The following is a 17,881-nucleotide window of genomic DNA, read 5'->3' as shown; positions in this document are numbered from 1 at the left end:
TTAGAAAAAAAAATTTTAAAACTACTCAGGAAACTAGTAATAGAAGGAGACTTAAGAAATATGATAAAGAGCATTTATGAAAAGCACAGTGGTGAAAAACTGATAGCTGGGCTGGGGATATAGCTCAGTTGGTAAAGTGCTTGGGTTGCCCTGGGTTTAATCCCCAGCACCACACACCACACCCACTCCAAATACACACAAAACCAAAACCAAAAAAAAAAAAAAAAAAAAAAAAAACCACCTGATAGCTCATCCCTGAAAACAGGAACAAGACAAGGACGCCAGCTGTGTGTGGACTGAACATTTGTGTCACACCAGAACTCATTTGTGAAGCCCTAACCTCAATGTGTGGTGTTTGGAGTTGGGCCTTTGGCCAGCAGTTAGGTTTAGGTGAGGTTAGTGGGGTGGAAAACTCCTGATGGGATTTGTGCTCTTACTAAAAAAACATTAAGAGAGCCACATTCATCTATGTGAAGACACAGCAAGAGGAGAGACTTAGTTCTCTGCAAACCAAGAAGTGGCCCACATCAAAACTGGGCCATTTGGCATCCTAACCTCAGACTTCCTAGTTCTCCAGAACTGTGAGAAATGTCTGCTGTTTGAGTCACCTGTCTGTGGTATTCTATAGTAACAGCCTGAACTCATTAAGATACCCTCTCTTCATCCACTGTATGCAACATTGTACTAAAGTTCTAGCCAGAGCAATTAGATAGGAAAAATAAATGAGAGGATTCCTATCAGCTTGGATAGGAAGTAGTAAAACTGTTTCTAATCATAGATGACATAATGCTATCCAAAGGAAATCCCATAAGAACTAATAAATTCAGCAAAATTTAGAGTACAGATCAATACAAAAAACAATTGTATTTCTGTTCACTTGCAGTGAACAATCTGAAAGGGAATGTCTATTTATAATAACATCTTAAAAAATAAAGTGCCTAGGAATAAATTTAACCCAGGAGGGGCTGGGGTTGTGGCTCAACAGCAGAGCGCTCACCTCATACATGAGGGGTCCTGGGTTCGATCCTTACCACCACATAAAAATAAATAAACGAAATAAAGGTATTGTGTCCAACTACAACTAAAAATAAATAAATATTTTAAAAAATTTAACCCAGGAGATTAAAGACATACACCCCGAAAACTAGAAAGCAATACTAAAGGGCTGGCAGTGCTCAGTGGTAGAGCATTTGCATATCCCGCACAAGGTCCTGAGTTTGATCCTTCAAACCACATGCACACAAAATCACTAAAATTAAAGAAGACCTAGGTAAATAGGAAGACATTCTATGTTTATGAATAGGAAAACTAGATGATAGAATGTCAGTACTACCCAAAGTAATTTACAGATTCAACACAATCTCTATCAGACTTCCAGTAGCCTTTTTTGCAGAAATGAAAAGCTGATACTCAAATTCATATGAAACTGCAAGGTATAACTCAAATAACTGAAAGATTCTTGAAAAAGAACAAATTGTAAGGCTCACACTTCCCAGTTTCAAACTCATTGCCAAGCTGTAATAATCAAAACACTGTGTCACTGGAGAGACATAGAGACCAAATGGAACTGAGAGTCCGGAAATAAACCCAAACATCTATGGCCAATCAAGTTTTGACAAATGACAAGAGTGTCACTTCCTTCATTAGAAAGAATGTCTCTTCAACAAATGGTGCTGGCGCAATTAAATTTCCACACATAAGAAGAAATGAAATTGAACCCTCAACTCACATTATGTGCAAAAATTAACTCAAAATGGGTCAACCTGCACTTTCCCAAGCACAAGGCTATGTCAGTATCAGAAAAGATACAAGTGAAAATTATTTCATTCTGAAAGAATAGAATTCTTTAGGAAGAACATATTTTTTTTGTGCGTAATTTATTTACTCTTCCAATATTTATTGAACAACAGTGTTGTGACAGTTTTCATACCATGGTGAACAAACCAAACTTGTTCCCAGCTTTGATGGAACTTACAGTTTGGAGAAGGATATGGACATTAAGAAGATAATTCTACTAGTGAATGTTCAGTTCCAGTTGTGATATGTAATATGCAAGAAGTATATGTGCTCTGGGCCTGTAGTAGAGGAGTATGTGCTGCTCTCAGAAGACCAACCTGATGAGGGGCAAGTTTTGCTGATATACAGGATATTAACTAGGTGAAAACGGGGGTGGGTGGGGGGTGGATAGTTAGCTTCTGAGGAGTCTAGGGGTTTTGGTTGTATTTCCAGAGATAGCAGTAGTCATCCAAGTGAATTTCATGTTCCTGTTTATTCCTGACCCTTCAACTATAGTGCTCAGTGGCTGTTTTCTATCTGTGTGTTCCATCCATCTCCCAGAATCTCCATTATTTATGGCATAGAGGGTATTGAATAAGTGGGCAATCCATGGTAGAAGGTATTTGAGAGTCTACTAGAAATTAATTTTGTTTCAAGGTCATAAAATTCTAAGGCATTTAAGAATTTTTAAAGAAAAATTGGCTGGGGTTTAGGGTTTAGCTCCTGGTGGACTGCTTGCCCAGAAGTGTGAGGCTCTGGGTTTGGTTCCTAAGCACAAAAAAAAAAAAAAAAAAAAAAAAAGAGAGAGAGAGAGATTAAAAAATTTATCTTAAATTTTAACTTCCTTTTAACTAATGACATTACTAGGCAGTTTTCTTCAGAAAAAGTATGATAAACAATACCTTCTTCATAAATTATGCTCTAAGAACCTACTTATATTTTTCAAATAGAATTTTTTTCCATGTATTTTAATCTTCATTTTGGATGGAAGTGATCTGAATGGTTTATGTAAATTCTGCAAGAAATTAATAAGGACTTCTACAAATCACTGTCATTTGTAATTAAAATGCTTTAACTTACATTGATGTTGGCATTAACAAGTGCTGCTCCATTGGTGGCATAAAAAGAAATTGCATTTAAACTTACCAGGAGCTCATTGATGCCCAAGTTTTTAAATGCTTTCTGTGGGCCATTTAACTGCTGGCAACTGTAGTTCACATGATTCATAATAATGGAAATTTAAATTTATTTTTAATTGAAAAGTGAAGTTACTTAAATTCTTTAAATGTTAACCTTTAGAAAAACATCTAAAAAATGAAGGCCCATATGATTTTGATGGCCCTCTGCCAAAAGATTATAATTTACATAAATATCTCTTTTAGCTGAAGAGTTTAATGCATTGAGCTCAGAAGGTTAGAAGAAAGACTTCAATCTGGAACCTGGCAGTAGTAGCTGGCTTGTGAGCAGTACCATTGTTCATGGCATTGAGAACACTGTTCGCATTCAGGCCTGAGCAGCACTGGCATTTAAATGCAGTTAATTTGTTTCATGTGACTTGTCAGCTGTATGTTTTTATCTAAATCTTTCTAGTCCTAGTCTTTCCCCCCACCCACCCCCTGTGGGTTAAACTTCTGAAATAGATGAACTACCTTTTAACTATTTACGTTCTGGTATATTTTGGTCACTTTTGCAAATGATGCTTCTGCAGTCAATCTTTGGGTTTTCCATCCACTTTAAGTTTATCTAACAATCAGTTTGAATGCCATTTTACTTTATTAAAAGTAATCCCATTTCAGAAAACTTTTTCTGTTTTATGCAGGTATGTATGTCTACAGAAGGACTTCTTGAAATTCATTAAGACAGAATTACTGTCTTTATTTTCTCAGCAGCACCCTATTCTTTCGTTTGCTAATTTTGTTCTCTAGATTTTTCCTTAAATGACTTTTAATATTTGGCTTCTTGCTGAGTACTGGGTCTGAGTGGTAATGTGCTGATTCCAAAGAAATAGTAGAACTGTTACAATTATTTAAGGAAGATTCCCATTTCATTTTTGAAGGGAATGAAAATCTTTTTTAAAAACTTTTTTAGTTGTAGATGAACACAATACCTTTAATTTATGCATTTATTTTTATGTGGTGCCTAAGATCGAACCCAGTGCCTCACATGCTTAGACAAACACCCTACCACTGAGCCACAACCCCAGCCTGGGCATGAAAACCTTACTGCTCCTCTGAAATTGTATTCATTTAATACAGCCTAACAGTTCATATTCTTGATTGCGAAATGAGTATCTTTGAAGATAGTGCCAGTGATTTTGAAACAGTTTTTTGAGGTACAATCGATATATGGCAAACTGACATTTTATAATTGCACAGTTTCAAAATTTACAAAGGGGCTGGGGATGTAGCTCAGTGGTGAAGTGCTCCTGGGTTTAATCCCCAGTTCTGCAAAAACAAACAGACAAATAAATAGTATAGTTTTACTAGCTTAATATTTTTATTTATTCACAAAATCACCATCATCCGTCAGGAAAGTGGACAAATCCATCATTTCTAGAAGTTTCCTACTGGTACTTTGTAATCCCTTTCTGTCACCCACCTGCCTCCCTCATCCCCAGCTTCACAAGGACCTTGACCTGCTTGCTATGGATTGGTTTATACTTGCTACTTTAATATAAATGAAAACAAACAACTATGCATTCTTTGTTGGCTGGATTCTTTTACTCAGCATCATTTAATGAGATTTACCCATGCTGTTGTGTGTATCAATGGTTCACTCCTTTTTATTGCTGGGATGTGTTCTGTTGTATGAATATACCATCGTTTATCCATTCTCCCATTGGTGAATGTTGGGGTTGTTTCCAGTTCTCCTCATCCACCTTTCTGTCTCAGCCACTCTCCTTTTTTTTTTTTCATCTCTGTCTCTCTCTGGTGCATTTTCCAGTGCAGCCTCAGATCAGCCTGCTGCCTGGCATCTGCTGGGTGGACCCTGCAGAGTTATCTGTATGTCACCATTTGAACCTACAAAAGCAAGGTTTCACGCAGTTTGATGTAGAATGTGTAATAATTATTTTTAATGAACAAGTGTTACTTGTTTTACTTTCAAGTATCTCTATCTCATACAACATTGTTTACTTTCTGTTTGAACTCAACTCTCCACAAACTTCTACTTAATAAAAGACTAATACATTTTATTAACAGTTACTGTGTCTGATTGATAAATGTGTTTTTTCCCAGTCCACTTTTCTGTATTTCTCTCATATTAATGCTTATATAGTAAGCATATATACTTTTACAATAGAAAATAAAATCTTCTTTTTGTTTAAGAAAAACCTGTGCTAACATTTTTCCAGTTTGTCTAAGACAATTTATTCTTTATTTGGGGGCTGGAGTGTGTAGCTCAATGCTTGAGCACTTGCCTAGTATGCACAGGGTCCTGGGTTCAATTCCTAGTATTAGGGGGGAAAAAGAAAAAAAAATTCTGCAAAGCGAAGAACAGTGATTGTCTATTTAAAAATCATGAGTTTCAGAGCCACGACTCCCTCTCCTATGTCAGAGGCCCATGTCCTCATCTGTACACCAATAACTTATTTTGTCATCCCTGAGAGGTAGCCACTAGTGTGTGGCATACCTGACGTATGTGTTACTGTTCTACCTGTGTTTCCCTGTCAAGTCTGCCTTTGGCTAAAGACAATATGGTTCTGACATCGTTCATTGTTACCTTAGTAATTTTGTAACTATACCACTTTTTGGGTTTCTTTAAAAAACAATTTTAAATAAGAACAAGTGTGTAATGTGTTAGTTGTGTAAGTAACAAGTTTTTAATTTGTACAGAATTTGTGTTTCTTATAATGACATTAATGAAAATTTTCATTTATTTCTTATTTGAAGAATATCAAAGAATATTCCAACAACTAAAGATGTTGAACCACTGCTTGAAATTGATGGAGATATAAGAAATTTCGAAGTATTTTTGTCTTCAAGGACCCCAGTTCTTGTGGCTCGAGATGTAAAGACATTTCTGCCTTGCACTGTAAACTTAGATCCCAAACTACGGGAGATTATCGCAGGTGGGTGTTGATAATACATTTAATTTTTTTTCCCTAAGGTCCTCAGATGTTTCCCTGTTTCTATGTTGCCATATAAGTTTCTTTTGCTTCATGAAAAAACAAGAAATTTGAACCAAGCATCACACAGGAGAATTACTGCCATTAAGGACTAGGAGTCTTATTCTTTTGGGAATGTTAAGAAAATGTTTCGACTTACTTTATTATAATCTCCTCCCCAAATTCTTACTTTGGAACTTTGGAATCAGATTTTTATTCACATATGGTTGTGACATTTAAATGTCAATCCATTATCATTTCCTGTCACCAGTCTTCTGTTCCTAAAAGGGCTCTCTCCAGAAGATTAAGGAAATCTTTCTATTACTTTTAAGTTTCTAACTTAAATTTGTATACTTGAGGATCATAACATTAAGATTTTGAAATAGAAGAAGTTCTTGGGGTACCACTGTGTACATATACACATATATACCACAACTTTATTGAAACACACTTTCTGCTCTGCTGGCTTATCCTTGAGTATTCCAGGAATTAAATTAGTATGCTATGTAAGGAAGTAAGCCAGATACAGAAAGACAAACACTGCTTGGTCCCACACATGTATAATCTGGAAAACTGTTTTCATAGATAAGTAGAGTCAACAGTGCTTACCAGAGCCTGGGAGGATAAGGAGAAAGGGACTGGAAGAGAAGTGGTGAGTATGAAGGTACAGCAAAGTAGGAAGAATAAGTTCTGACTTTGATCACACAGTAGCAGGGTGCTTATAGTTAACCATAACTTAATATTTATTTCAAAATACCTAGAAGAGGAGATTTTGTATGGTCTCACCACAGAGATATGATGAATGTTTGAGGTGTGATGAATATGCTAATATCCCACACAATAGATACATGTATCAGAGTAGCATAGTGTACCTCATAAATGTGTACTTTTATTATGTGGCAATTAAAAATAAATTACTACTGCAGTTTTTATAGGTATTAGTCATAAGCCTGATGTAAAATGTGTGTTTGGGTCTATGGAATCTTTTGTTTGGACAGGGTTGAGTCTACAAACCTGTAGTCTTATTTAACTTTGTGTTGATACTAGATAAATCTGGGTTATTACAGTTGGTAATACTTCATGCATTATAAGAATTGTTAACATATCTTTAAAAATCTTTAAAAAGAAGAATTAGCAGGCTTGGTAACTTAAGAACAGAATCCATATGTTGGTGACTTTTCAAATGGTGAAAAACTTTTTATAAACATTAATTGAGCTTTTTTAACTGAAAGATCAGTACGACATTCAAGATTTCTGTCTATTTCCTGTTGGAATCCCTGACAAGAGTGATACAGCCATGTTTCTCTCTAGTAAAGAAAGCTGGAATGGTGATTGGACTAATAACCACTACCCTGTTTTCTTTGGCTTTCTGGAATATGGTGGAATCTTTCAGATGTCCGTGCTGCGAGAGAGCAGATCAATATAGGAGGACTTGCATACCCTCCACTTCCGCTACATGAAGCTCCTCCTCGGGCACCCTCGGGCTACAGTCAACCCCCATCTGTCTGCTCTTCCTCTACTTCCTTCAACGGGCCATTTGCAGGTGGGGTGGTGTCACCACAACCTCACAGCAGCTATTACAGCGGCATGACGGGCCCTCAACATCCCTTCTACAACAGGGTAAGGACACAGTGGTATCTTTGCTTTTAAGAATTTGTTTCAGGAAAATCTCAGGACTTTTCTTCTTGTGGATTCTATTATTGTTTTGAAACTGTACATTGGCTTTAAAATAGGAAACTGAAGTTTAAATGTAAAATATATGTTTTTAAAAATCAGCAGAACTTTGGAGTTTAGCATATTACAGATCTCAAAATTTGAGTCTGAATATTAGAGATGCTTTTTATTTATTTTCTTGATAAGAAAGTGTACACCACAGCAGTGACTATTCTGTGCTCTAAAGGAATGTATTTCTTTTTGTTTATAAACAAATGTTCCTTTGGTATATCTTGTATAATTCATTCTAGCATTTACAACAGTGATAAACTTAAATTCCTATAGTAGTTTGTTATACCTCTACTTACTAAGATTTATACCTTTGAAATGTGAGATAATAATGGGAAAATACTGTTTGTAAGACTCAGGTGTAATCGCCAATTAATACCACTATAGCCTGTTTTTAGTTTTATTTCAAATTGTCTTATATACTTAATATAAATATGCAATTTTTAAATGAGAAGATGGGAGTATAATTAATTATCAATGGTGTTAAAATACTGTGAGGTTTAGTGGGCTCAGCCTACAGCTTATCTATTCTCATGTTAATGACATTAAACACTAATATTTCCTACCAGAAAATGGAGTATGAACCATAGAATTATGTTTCCTGGACTGTACTCTAAGATCCATCGCAATTCCTTATTTTTGTTATCTTCCTATTTTGTCAAATTCAAGAAAATATAGGGGCTAGTATTCACAGACTTCAACTGCCTAGCTAAATAAATGTAATAGGAGCTAAGAAGAAAGAGAAGTTTAAAATAAATGTGGCAAAAGAAGGACTTTCAGAATTTAAATTAAATTTTCAATTTTTAAAAACTGTTGGCCATATTAGTAATTAGGTATTCTGTTCCTAATTCTCTATGTACAGAATACCTAATTACCCTAGGAATGTTATTCCTTTTTTCATATGGACAAAGAGACAAAGGTAGAACAATAGCATTTTATAGTGTATTTTTCCTTGTAAAATTTAACATGTAATAGGCAATGTCAAATGCAGATTTTTAATCACATTCTTAAAATTGGCTATAATTTTACAGAAACTCATTCAATTAATACCATTTGAAGTTTTGAGACCAAGAAGTTTATTTAAAAAAAATTATCAGATCATTTAGACCAATTTCTTATATTTACTAACTTAAACAATAACAATAATATGATAATGCTTTAATAATATTTTATTATTTTTAAAACATTTAATTTTCTTTTTAGGTTTAGTAGTTATTGTTATAGTTATTTGAGGTTTTTAGTCTCAAGGTTAAAAACAGAATAATTCTCTTAAGCCATCAGAGGTAAAGAAGGTGGGAGAAGATGATATATTAGTGTAACATCCGAGTGAATTGTAGTTTTGCCCAGATAATCTGATATGTGAAGCTGATTAAAAGTAAATGCCGTAGTTCTGGGTTTCATGTAAACAGGATTCTCTACCTATTTTTACGAAATATAATTTCTTATTTAGAAATAGAGCACACTCCAGGATGGTTAGGATATAAGGAAGCTCCAGGAACTTGGAGTGATGCTATTCCTGAATTTCATACTGGAGTGTTCTCATATGATCCAGACTTTTCTGGGTCTTATTTGAGCTAATCTTTTTTTTTTTTTTTTGTAAGTAATAGTATTCTAATAAGATACCAGTCTGCTTTTTAAAAAGACATTGACTTAATATATGTAATCACTTTGAACCTGCCACTTGACAAGTCTGTACACGTTAAACATGTCGAAACTGTAAGGTACAAAATTTCAGTTGCTTTCTTTAAAAACGCTTATAATTAAATGAATAATATAAAATGTAAAAAATATGTCTTAAATTTTGGTTTTATATCTTACAGAATATGAGGGAGGCATTTTTGTTCTTTTGTCACTTGCACTAAAAGTTTTGGAGTGTGTTTGGTTAGTTTCATTTGATAACTCTCATTACACTTTTATTTCTATAATTGTTCATGCCCTTTTTTGTTACATGTTTTTCCATAGCCATTCTTTGCCCCATACCTTTACACGCCAAGGTATTACCCTGGCAGTTCCCACCATCTCATCTCACGTCCATCAGTAAAAACGAATTTGCCCAGAGATCAGAACAATGGCCTAGTAAGTATGTAAAAGGGTAACTAAAATATTAATCTCATAATAAACATAGATAGCACTATAAATTGGGTTTTTTCCTTTCCAGAGTAAAAGAGTGCAACTTATTTTATAAATAGTTTTAAGAAATGTAAGATATTACTAACACAAAATGTATTTTGTTTTCGTTTCTGGTAAAATCTGTAGAAGGAAAATGATTAGCAATCTCAGTGATTAATGTTAAGTTTTTTACAACCAGAGATTTCTGGCTTGTAAACTAATGTTTGTTACCAAAACTTTTAAAACTAAATCTTTACCTCTAATAATTTCTAATATTTTTTTGAAGGCTATACATATGTGATATCTGCATAATTATGTATTAGCACCATGAAAAACATAGATGCAGGCAATGAAAACATTTCAGTCTAATGTCACAAACTAAACAGGATAAGGAGAAATCGCTCAAAGGTACTATTGAATCTAATTAATCCAAAACAAAATACATTTTTGCCTAATATATTAGGAGTTCCTGATGATAAACTAGTGTAAGTAACAAGTAACAAACTCCCTGTTAATATAATTTAAATTAAATTTTAAAATGTCATGAAGGGAAAATCTAGTCATAGAAATGATTCAATGTTGTATGTATTATTATTTTAACATCATGTTCATTCATCAGAGTCTGGCTTATCTCTGCACCGTTTCACCCATGCTTTCCTGTTTTATGTTGTTAGGAAGTTATCAAGGAGGATGCTGCTGAGGGGCTTCCTTCACCCACAGACTCCTCGAGGGTAATGGAGTAGTCTTGTGGTGTGGAACCTAGCATCTTATTGCTTCTGCAGCAGTAATGACATCTTAATCGCCACGGCAGCAGTTCACTAACTCTGCATTTATGTGATGGCAGCTAGTGCAGAATAGCTGAATACTAATAATTATAGCTCATGAATTAATTAAAAAACTGATATTTACCCTTTACTTCCTCCTGCTTTTCCCTTTGATCACTGGCATGGGATGAGGATTTTTATTCTCCCATAAGTTTTTCCCAGCAACCATCAGAAGCATTCAGGTGTTTGTTTCTTAGTGTTGAGCTCTGTTTTTACCTTTGATTGTTTTTATGAAGAATATAGCTGGTAATGCACATGTAGAAGAGTTTTGAAAATATCTAAAATCACCTTTGAGACTATAAGAAGACATGAACCAGATAGTATGCACCTAAAATGGATATTCTCAACGTGGGCATCCATAGGTAATAGAGTCTCTTAACCTGTGTGTCCACAGGTAGTCTAAGTCTTTGTGCAGTACTAATTTTCTTTCTGTTTATTAAAATAAAATTTCCAGACAAATGCAGAGCTGGTTCAGCATCTAAAGGAAGTTACTCAAGCCTCCCCTCAATACCTTAAGGCAGGTTCTTACTAACAAAAACTTTGTAGAGGAAATAACTTTTATTGTTTTATTTACAGAATATATTATTCCAAGTAAATATGATCAATTTAATCTAAAATTATACTGAAATGTGGCATAGTACTTTGAGTCAGAGGGTGAAATATTGCATCCTAATGTTATCAGCAATTTTTGACTTAAAGCATGCATTTGGTAGGCAATAATTTTTTAAACTTTAGTTTCCTTTGAGTTTATGTTAGTAAGAGAGAAGAACCACCATTTTGTTTGCTTTTAGGGGTTGACGATTCTTAAGTCATTAACATTTCAGCTCAAGTGTTTGAGTAACTTCAATTATCCACAAATGATAGACGTAGCAGACCATAATAGTTCTCTTTGGATGCTTAGGGAATCTTAAATCCATGAATCATCACTGCTATATGCAAGAGTGGGTTTTTGTTTTGTACGAGAGCCTTTAATACAGAGTTTCATGCATGCAGTGCAATTCTCTGAGCTAAAATTCCTCAGCAAATTTTTGATGAAAATAAGTGACTGTGAAGAATTTGATAGACTTAATGGCACAGATATGCTGAAACAGTAGCTATTACCATGCCAAAAAGTGTAGGGGCACACTGGTAATCAGAAGTGTCAGTAGTTTCTTTTAGCAGCAGAAAAGGAGCATGAGGCAAAATTAAAATGAGTTTTTGGGAAGGTAAAATAATGCAGTATCTGAGATATGGTTAGAAGCCCAGTAACAAAGTGTAAAGGTACTCTGCCTGTATTTAGTGCCTTTGTTTAGTAAAATAACCAAACTATTTGTTGTTTTTATAATAGTAAAAGATAGTTTTGTAACTGACCTAGTCGGGTTAGGTACTTACCATGCTTTCTTTGCTTTTAAGAAATTAACAATGACAATAACATATAAAATGTGTTTTGTAAAAAAACTCGTAAAAAGTAAACATGTAGTTCAAAGGTATATTGAAAACAGTGGTGGAAATGTGAAGAACTTGTATGTGGGAACATTGTTGGGGACCAAAAGGCTTCTCAGTGCAAAAATGTTTAGTCCTTCTGCTCCTAAGGCTTTCCAGTTCTGTCTTAGGCAACAGTATGGACAATGGACACCATGTCCACATGGTCAGCTATCCCCAGCATGTGCTATTGATGGGGGAGGGCTGCTCACAGACCAAAAAGTGTTAGCCAGCTCTGGTCTTTTCAAATAGAGGTAGACCCATCTTTTTTTTTAACCAAAAGAGTTTCTGATAAGCGATTATAAAGCATATTCTTATGAAAACAATTGGGTTTTCTCACATGACATAGTTCAGATTATACCTTGTGAAGCCCAGCCAAGGACTTACATATAGACATATGCAAGTGTTTCTCAAAGGTGAGGATTTCAAGTATACGCTTCCATGCTTAATATTTTTCCTAGGATTTTATGACTGAGAAAAATTAAGTGCCAAATCTTGAAAAAATGGGGAAAATATTAGACCTAATATATGCTCCCCAGAATATTAGAGCTGAAAAGAACCAGTTATTTTTACCTTTTAGACAGAGAAGCCTTTTTTAGAAATGAAGTCTCATCAGAACTCTAGTTCATAAAATCAGGGAGAGCAGACCTCTGGCCCCACCTGGACTTGCCTTTCCTCCTGAGCTTTCCTCAGGGACAGCTAATAACCTGAAGTCAAGTGTAAATGACTCCATCACATTGAACCCTGTGAGGCTCAGCTAGAGGTACAGGAGGGGAGTGCCAGATAAAGGGCCAGAATGAGCATGTCCCATGTCCCAGCCTGTTGTTCTCCAGCACCCTGCTGCCTGCTTTGCCCCTATTTCTGTTGTGGGTGAAGAAGGGCTTTGGTCTTTGAGTTAAATAGATGCTGATGATGAACTCTTAGCCTTGGACAAGTTTATTCACCTCTCTGATTCTCAACTTTTTTAATCTAGAAAAAGCCCACCTTCCTCTTAGGTCTCAGTTAAGAGTTACTCAGCCTTAGCATACTTTTAAGTACATTATTATTATTACAACTACTCCAAAGCCAAACTCCACAGAGCTTTAAAGACTCAGAACTAAAAAGTTTCAGATTAAATAACCTTTGTCTCAGTAGTGGGAGCAGTGTACAAATAACTCCAGTCAATCTAGGTACACTCAAGACAGTTTACTTGTTATTACTTCTTAGACTCAAAAGATGTAATTTGGTTTGTGTTCTTAGAATTTAGAAGAATTTCTAGGTTTTTTTTTGAATACTTAAATAGTCATGCATCACTTAATGAGAGCAGTTTGCTCTGAATATTGCAGTAATAGGCAATTTTGTTGTAGTATAAAACAGCCTAGAGTGTACTTATACAAACTAGAACAGCTATGACATCACCAGATGGTACAACATCATGGGACCAACCAATAATATGAGGTCCCATGTTGACTGAAATGTTATACATGTATGACTGTACTTTAAAATTTTGAAAGCTTTTCAGGGAAATTTTACTTGGTGTGTTTAGCCTCTTTAGTGCAGTTTTCACTGAGAATTACAGTTGACCCTGAACAACACAGATTTGGACTATTTGAGTCCATTTATGTGCTCATTGGGATTTGCAACACTTTGAAAAAACTTTACAAACTGTAATCTAGAAATATTGAAAAACTAAGAAAATATGGTGTATCATGAATACATAAAGTATGCATAGATAAGTCTATTTTATCATTTACTTCCACAAAATATATACAAATCTATTATAGTTAAAATTTATTCAAACTTATGCATACCAACTATCCATGGTGCATTTGCAATGAGAGAAATGTAAAAAGTGCAGTATAAAATCATAACTACGTAAAATTAACTGTAATACTTACTGCAATAATTTTGTAGCAATCTCCTGTTGCTCTTGTCAGGAGCTCAAGTGTTAGGACACTCTGCTTAAAATACTGTGGGATGCTGGCCAGCTTGGTGTGAGCAGTTGTCTGTCCAGTCAGCTGCTTACCAAGGTGACTGGACAGACACAAGGTGCTCATGTATGTATGTAATCCATACAGCAACCAAAATGTATTAATCAGCCGTCATTGGTAAGCCTCCAGTCAACAGCAGGCTATTGGCGGTTAAGTTTAGGGGGAGTCAGAAATTCTCTGAATTTTTGACGATGTGTGGAGTCAGTGTCCTTAATCCCCTTATTGCTCAAGGGTCAACCATAGTGGCACTGAGATCATTTTGTGACAGCTTAGGAAGGCTGGGTTGAGCCAGGTCTCTCTCCCATTCCCCCATGGCATTGTGCTATGTAGTCACCACAAGAATGGTGTGACTTAGAGTTCGCTGTTCCTGTGGTAACAGCATTTCACTGACAAACATTTTTCAAAGGAAGGAATAACATGGCATTTTTTATCCTTTTACCCTTCCCTGACTGATGGAGCCTGGAGTACCGCAGTGCCTGTGTGGTCATTCATTGTTCAGCACACATTAATTGAGCATGCAAGGCACTGCCAGCCAGGGTATAGCAGGTAACAACTGCTAGAAGTCCTGCCCTCTATGGCTGGCTGTGGCCTTGAAGGCCCCCAAGGGAGTTAGCAATATTAAGAAGTCATTCTTTCTTGTCTTCTTGACATTTTGAGACATCTGTAGATCACTTTATGCCTTGTTGAAAAAGCATGACAATAAATAGCACCAAATTTAAACATAAAGAACTTCAGAATTACAAATGCAGCTTTAATACAATAACACAGCTTCCACTGTGCTCTTACATGCAGAGATTGAAGAAAACTATTGTTTAATAAAGGCATTAAAAATGAAGGTCTTGATTTTCATTAAACAGGAGTTCATGGAGTGACCAAGTAAAAAAAGATGGGGCTCACTTGTAGACAATTCATATTTCCACCACTGGCTTAGAACTTACATCCTGTTTTCAAAGTATGTGTTCAAACCAAGATGTCTCTCATTGTTCAGGAGAAGACTTGGACAAGAAAGTTAAAGATGCTGTGGGTAAGGAGTTGGGACAATAGGTTTTACTTAGACCAGGTGCTCTGGACAGGGGTCCTGGGAGCTGGTGGCAAAACCAACGTGGACATCATTCACACTTTTAGAAACGAGTTTTCATTTGAATAATTTCAGTTCATTTTTTCCTTTATTAAAGTGTAGCAAAAAGTGTTTTTACTTCCTGCTTCAAAGTCTTTCCTGTCAGATTTCAATTAAGAAACCTTTTTCCTAAACAATTGATAAACTTCAATTAAATTCACCAGATATATTACAGTAATGTTACCATTTATAGCTGAGAATACATGTAAAATTTTAAAAAATAACAAATCATATTCATTGTAATTGTGTAATACCTGTGTTTTAAAAAATATTTCCCTTGGAATGTACTAAACTTTATCTGTCAACTTTGACAAAATTATTATTTCTCAGTTACTTTGGAGAGTACATTTTCCAACTAAGTTAAGAGTAGCATTCTCTTGTGATTTGAGTATGTTATAGTGAAGCATAATTTCATTAGCACTCCTTTTTTGATATTTTTGCAAATATCCATAGATAGTCACTTTTTGAAATTTTGTTTATAATCAGCTTGATAATATAAATGTAAAAATGGGATTCTCATGATGAGTTCCAGATATTATGTTAAAAGAAAGACATCTGACATTAGACCAGCAGAACTCCTGACTGTTGTTTTACTAAAGTGATGTTGTAAATGAAGAATATTGTCATCATCTTTAGACTGTTTTAAACATACCAAGAGTACTTTCCACCAATTAAATACATATAGAAAAAATTAACAGCAGTTGTTATTTGCTTTGAATTAGAATTTTAAAAAATTCATGTAACTAATACTATGTTAATCATAGTATGTGCGTTCTCTCCATCACATTTGTGATTTCTTGGACTGTGAGACTCTTAAGGCCTTTCTTTTGATATGGTGTTATAGGTCATCTGTTATGGTCTACATACCCAATGAAACAAACCTCCATTTAGAAGTGTTTCTCTGACAATTAACTACAATACAGCTAGAAATTTGTTTTGGGGTTTTTTTTGGCAATTAAAAATTACTTTTTAGTATATTTTAGTTATACACAATAATGGATTTCATTGTGGCATATTCTTATATGCATATAACATGGTTTGATCTTATCCACATGATATTTTATTTTATAAGTTAATCATATAATAAGCTAAATAAGCCCTTTTAATAAATGTTTTTAAGTTCTAAACTTATATATAGGAGGAATATTGACTTTTTATAGCAGACTTAATTTCCCAGTTTTCTTTTTGACTATATGGTACATGATTAATAATAGAAAATATGAATTTTAAATAGAAAAATAATAGAAAATAGAAAAAAAATTTGAGAAATTTTATAACTTTAAAATTACCAAGTGCATGTTAATGAAAATAAGTGTGTGTGGGTGCGCGCACGCATGTGCACACATGTATGCATCATCTGCTCTGTGATGCTGTCAGGGTGGTTTGTTCAAAGTGAAGGGGAAATATGAGGCATGCCAAGGGTGCTGCCTGGGTTCACACTGCTTGTGGTTGTGATGTTGTCCTCGTGTCCTTCACTCTGTTTTATTCCTTCCTTAAAGCCGAGTGACTCTGGGTTTAACAGACAGAGACAGGTACAGCAACTCTGAGTGAGCTCTCCTTCTTTCCTTACTAGACTATTAAAAGCAGTCACTGGCCTCTTCATGCTTGGCTGTTAACAAACCTCTGCTTGTTTTGGTACCTCGGATGTATTTCAACAGTTGCTTTCAGCCTTTGCATGGCATTCATTTCTGCCTAATCAATTTTAAGCTCATTTAATAAATTTACCAAAGATGATAACATTTCAGAGTACAATTTAAATCTACTTACAATATAAGATGAAACATTTACCCAAAAATAATTTTAATATTTTGTTGCTTATTTATACCTGGAAAAATTCTAATTTGTTCACATTTTGAAGTTTATATTTAACAGTTTAAACTAACATTTGCTACATTGCATTTTACAATTTAGAAAAAATTTTAAAATATTTTTTATAGTTGTAGATGGACACAACACCTTCACTCTATTTGCTTATTTATTTGTGGTGCTGAATATCGACCCCAGGGCCTAAACATGTGAGGCAAGCGCTCTACCACCCAGCCATAACCCCAGCCCCAAATTAGAAAATATTCTAATAAGTAAATTCTGCTTTATAAAATCAATATGCTAAAGTGATCTGTTTTTTACTTACAACAGGTAAATTTTAAGTAAGAATGCATGGTAAATGTTAAAACATATCATTTGAGTTATTTTTTGTATTTGAAAAGTAATATATTTAGTTTCTATTAAGAATTTGCCTACTGAATTATTGAATATGCTTTTTGTTATTTCCTTATCACTTTTATACTCTTTTCTCCTTTTTTTAAAAAATGGAATTTCTATCCAAAAATCATTATTTTGGTTATAAGATTTATTTGATTCCAAAATAATTTTATCATTTATGATTATTTTAGGAAAAAAGACCTGGCAGGTAATTACTGTTTTTTCTTTATTCAAAGAAACATTATAACACAGTTTTGCTAATTGATAATTTCTCCCTTGATAGAGTCCAACTTTATATAAATAGATAATCAAAAGTCAGACTGTAGTTTTGATGGAATTATGGGAATCTTATTCTGCATGTATGTCTGTCATTTTATACTTTTTACCCTAGTTGACAGAGTTAATATGGTTTATTTCTGTTATACTTGACTGTCTTAGCTTAATCTGAAAGAGAGTTCTTTTTTTTTTTTTTTTTTAATATTTATTTATTTTAGTTCTCGGCGGACACAACATCTTTGTTTGTATGTGGTGCTGAGGATCGAACCCGGGCCGCACGCATGCCAGGCGAGCGCGCTACCGCTTGAGCCACATCCCC

At 34.6% G+C, this 17,881-nt stretch overlaps 1 protein-coding gene across 8 annotated transcripts in view; it reads left to right on the top strand.

Annotated features, from left to right (window-relative positions):
* The window catches only part of Kidins220 (kinase D interacting substrate 220), a 102,759-nt gene that overhangs the window by 72,580 nt on the left and 12,298 nt on the right, over positions 1–17,881 (top strand). For 2 of the 8 annotated variants that reach the window (XM_076833957.2, XM_076833956.2), the window contains exons 23-27: positions 5,667–5,845; positions 7,275–7,501; positions 9,566–9,679; positions 10,387–10,443; positions 16,584–16,616. In XM_076833957.2, the coding sequence (XP_076690072.1) occupies positions 5,667–5,845; positions 7,275–7,501; positions 9,566–9,679; positions 10,387–10,443; positions 16,584–16,616 (610 nt within the window). The remainder of the gene's footprint in view (positions 1–5,666; positions 5,846–7,274; positions 7,502–9,565; positions 9,680–10,386; positions 10,444–16,583; positions 16,617–17,881) is intronic. The other 6 variants (XM_076833959.2, XM_076833958.2, XM_076833961.2 and 3 more) reach the window with 3 other exon arrangements.

Source organism: Callospermophilus lateralis, chromosome 14 (assembly GCF_048772815.1).
Source record: "Callospermophilus lateralis isolate mCalLat2 chromosome 14, mCalLat2.hap1, whole genome shotgun sequence".
In the NCBI taxonomy this organism is placed as follows: domain Eukaryota; kingdom Metazoa; phylum Chordata; class Mammalia; order Rodentia; family Sciuridae; genus Callospermophilus; species Callospermophilus lateralis.
The sequence above is the reverse complement of the archived record's forward strand: the minus strand, read 5'-3'. Positions and strand labels throughout refer to the sequence as shown.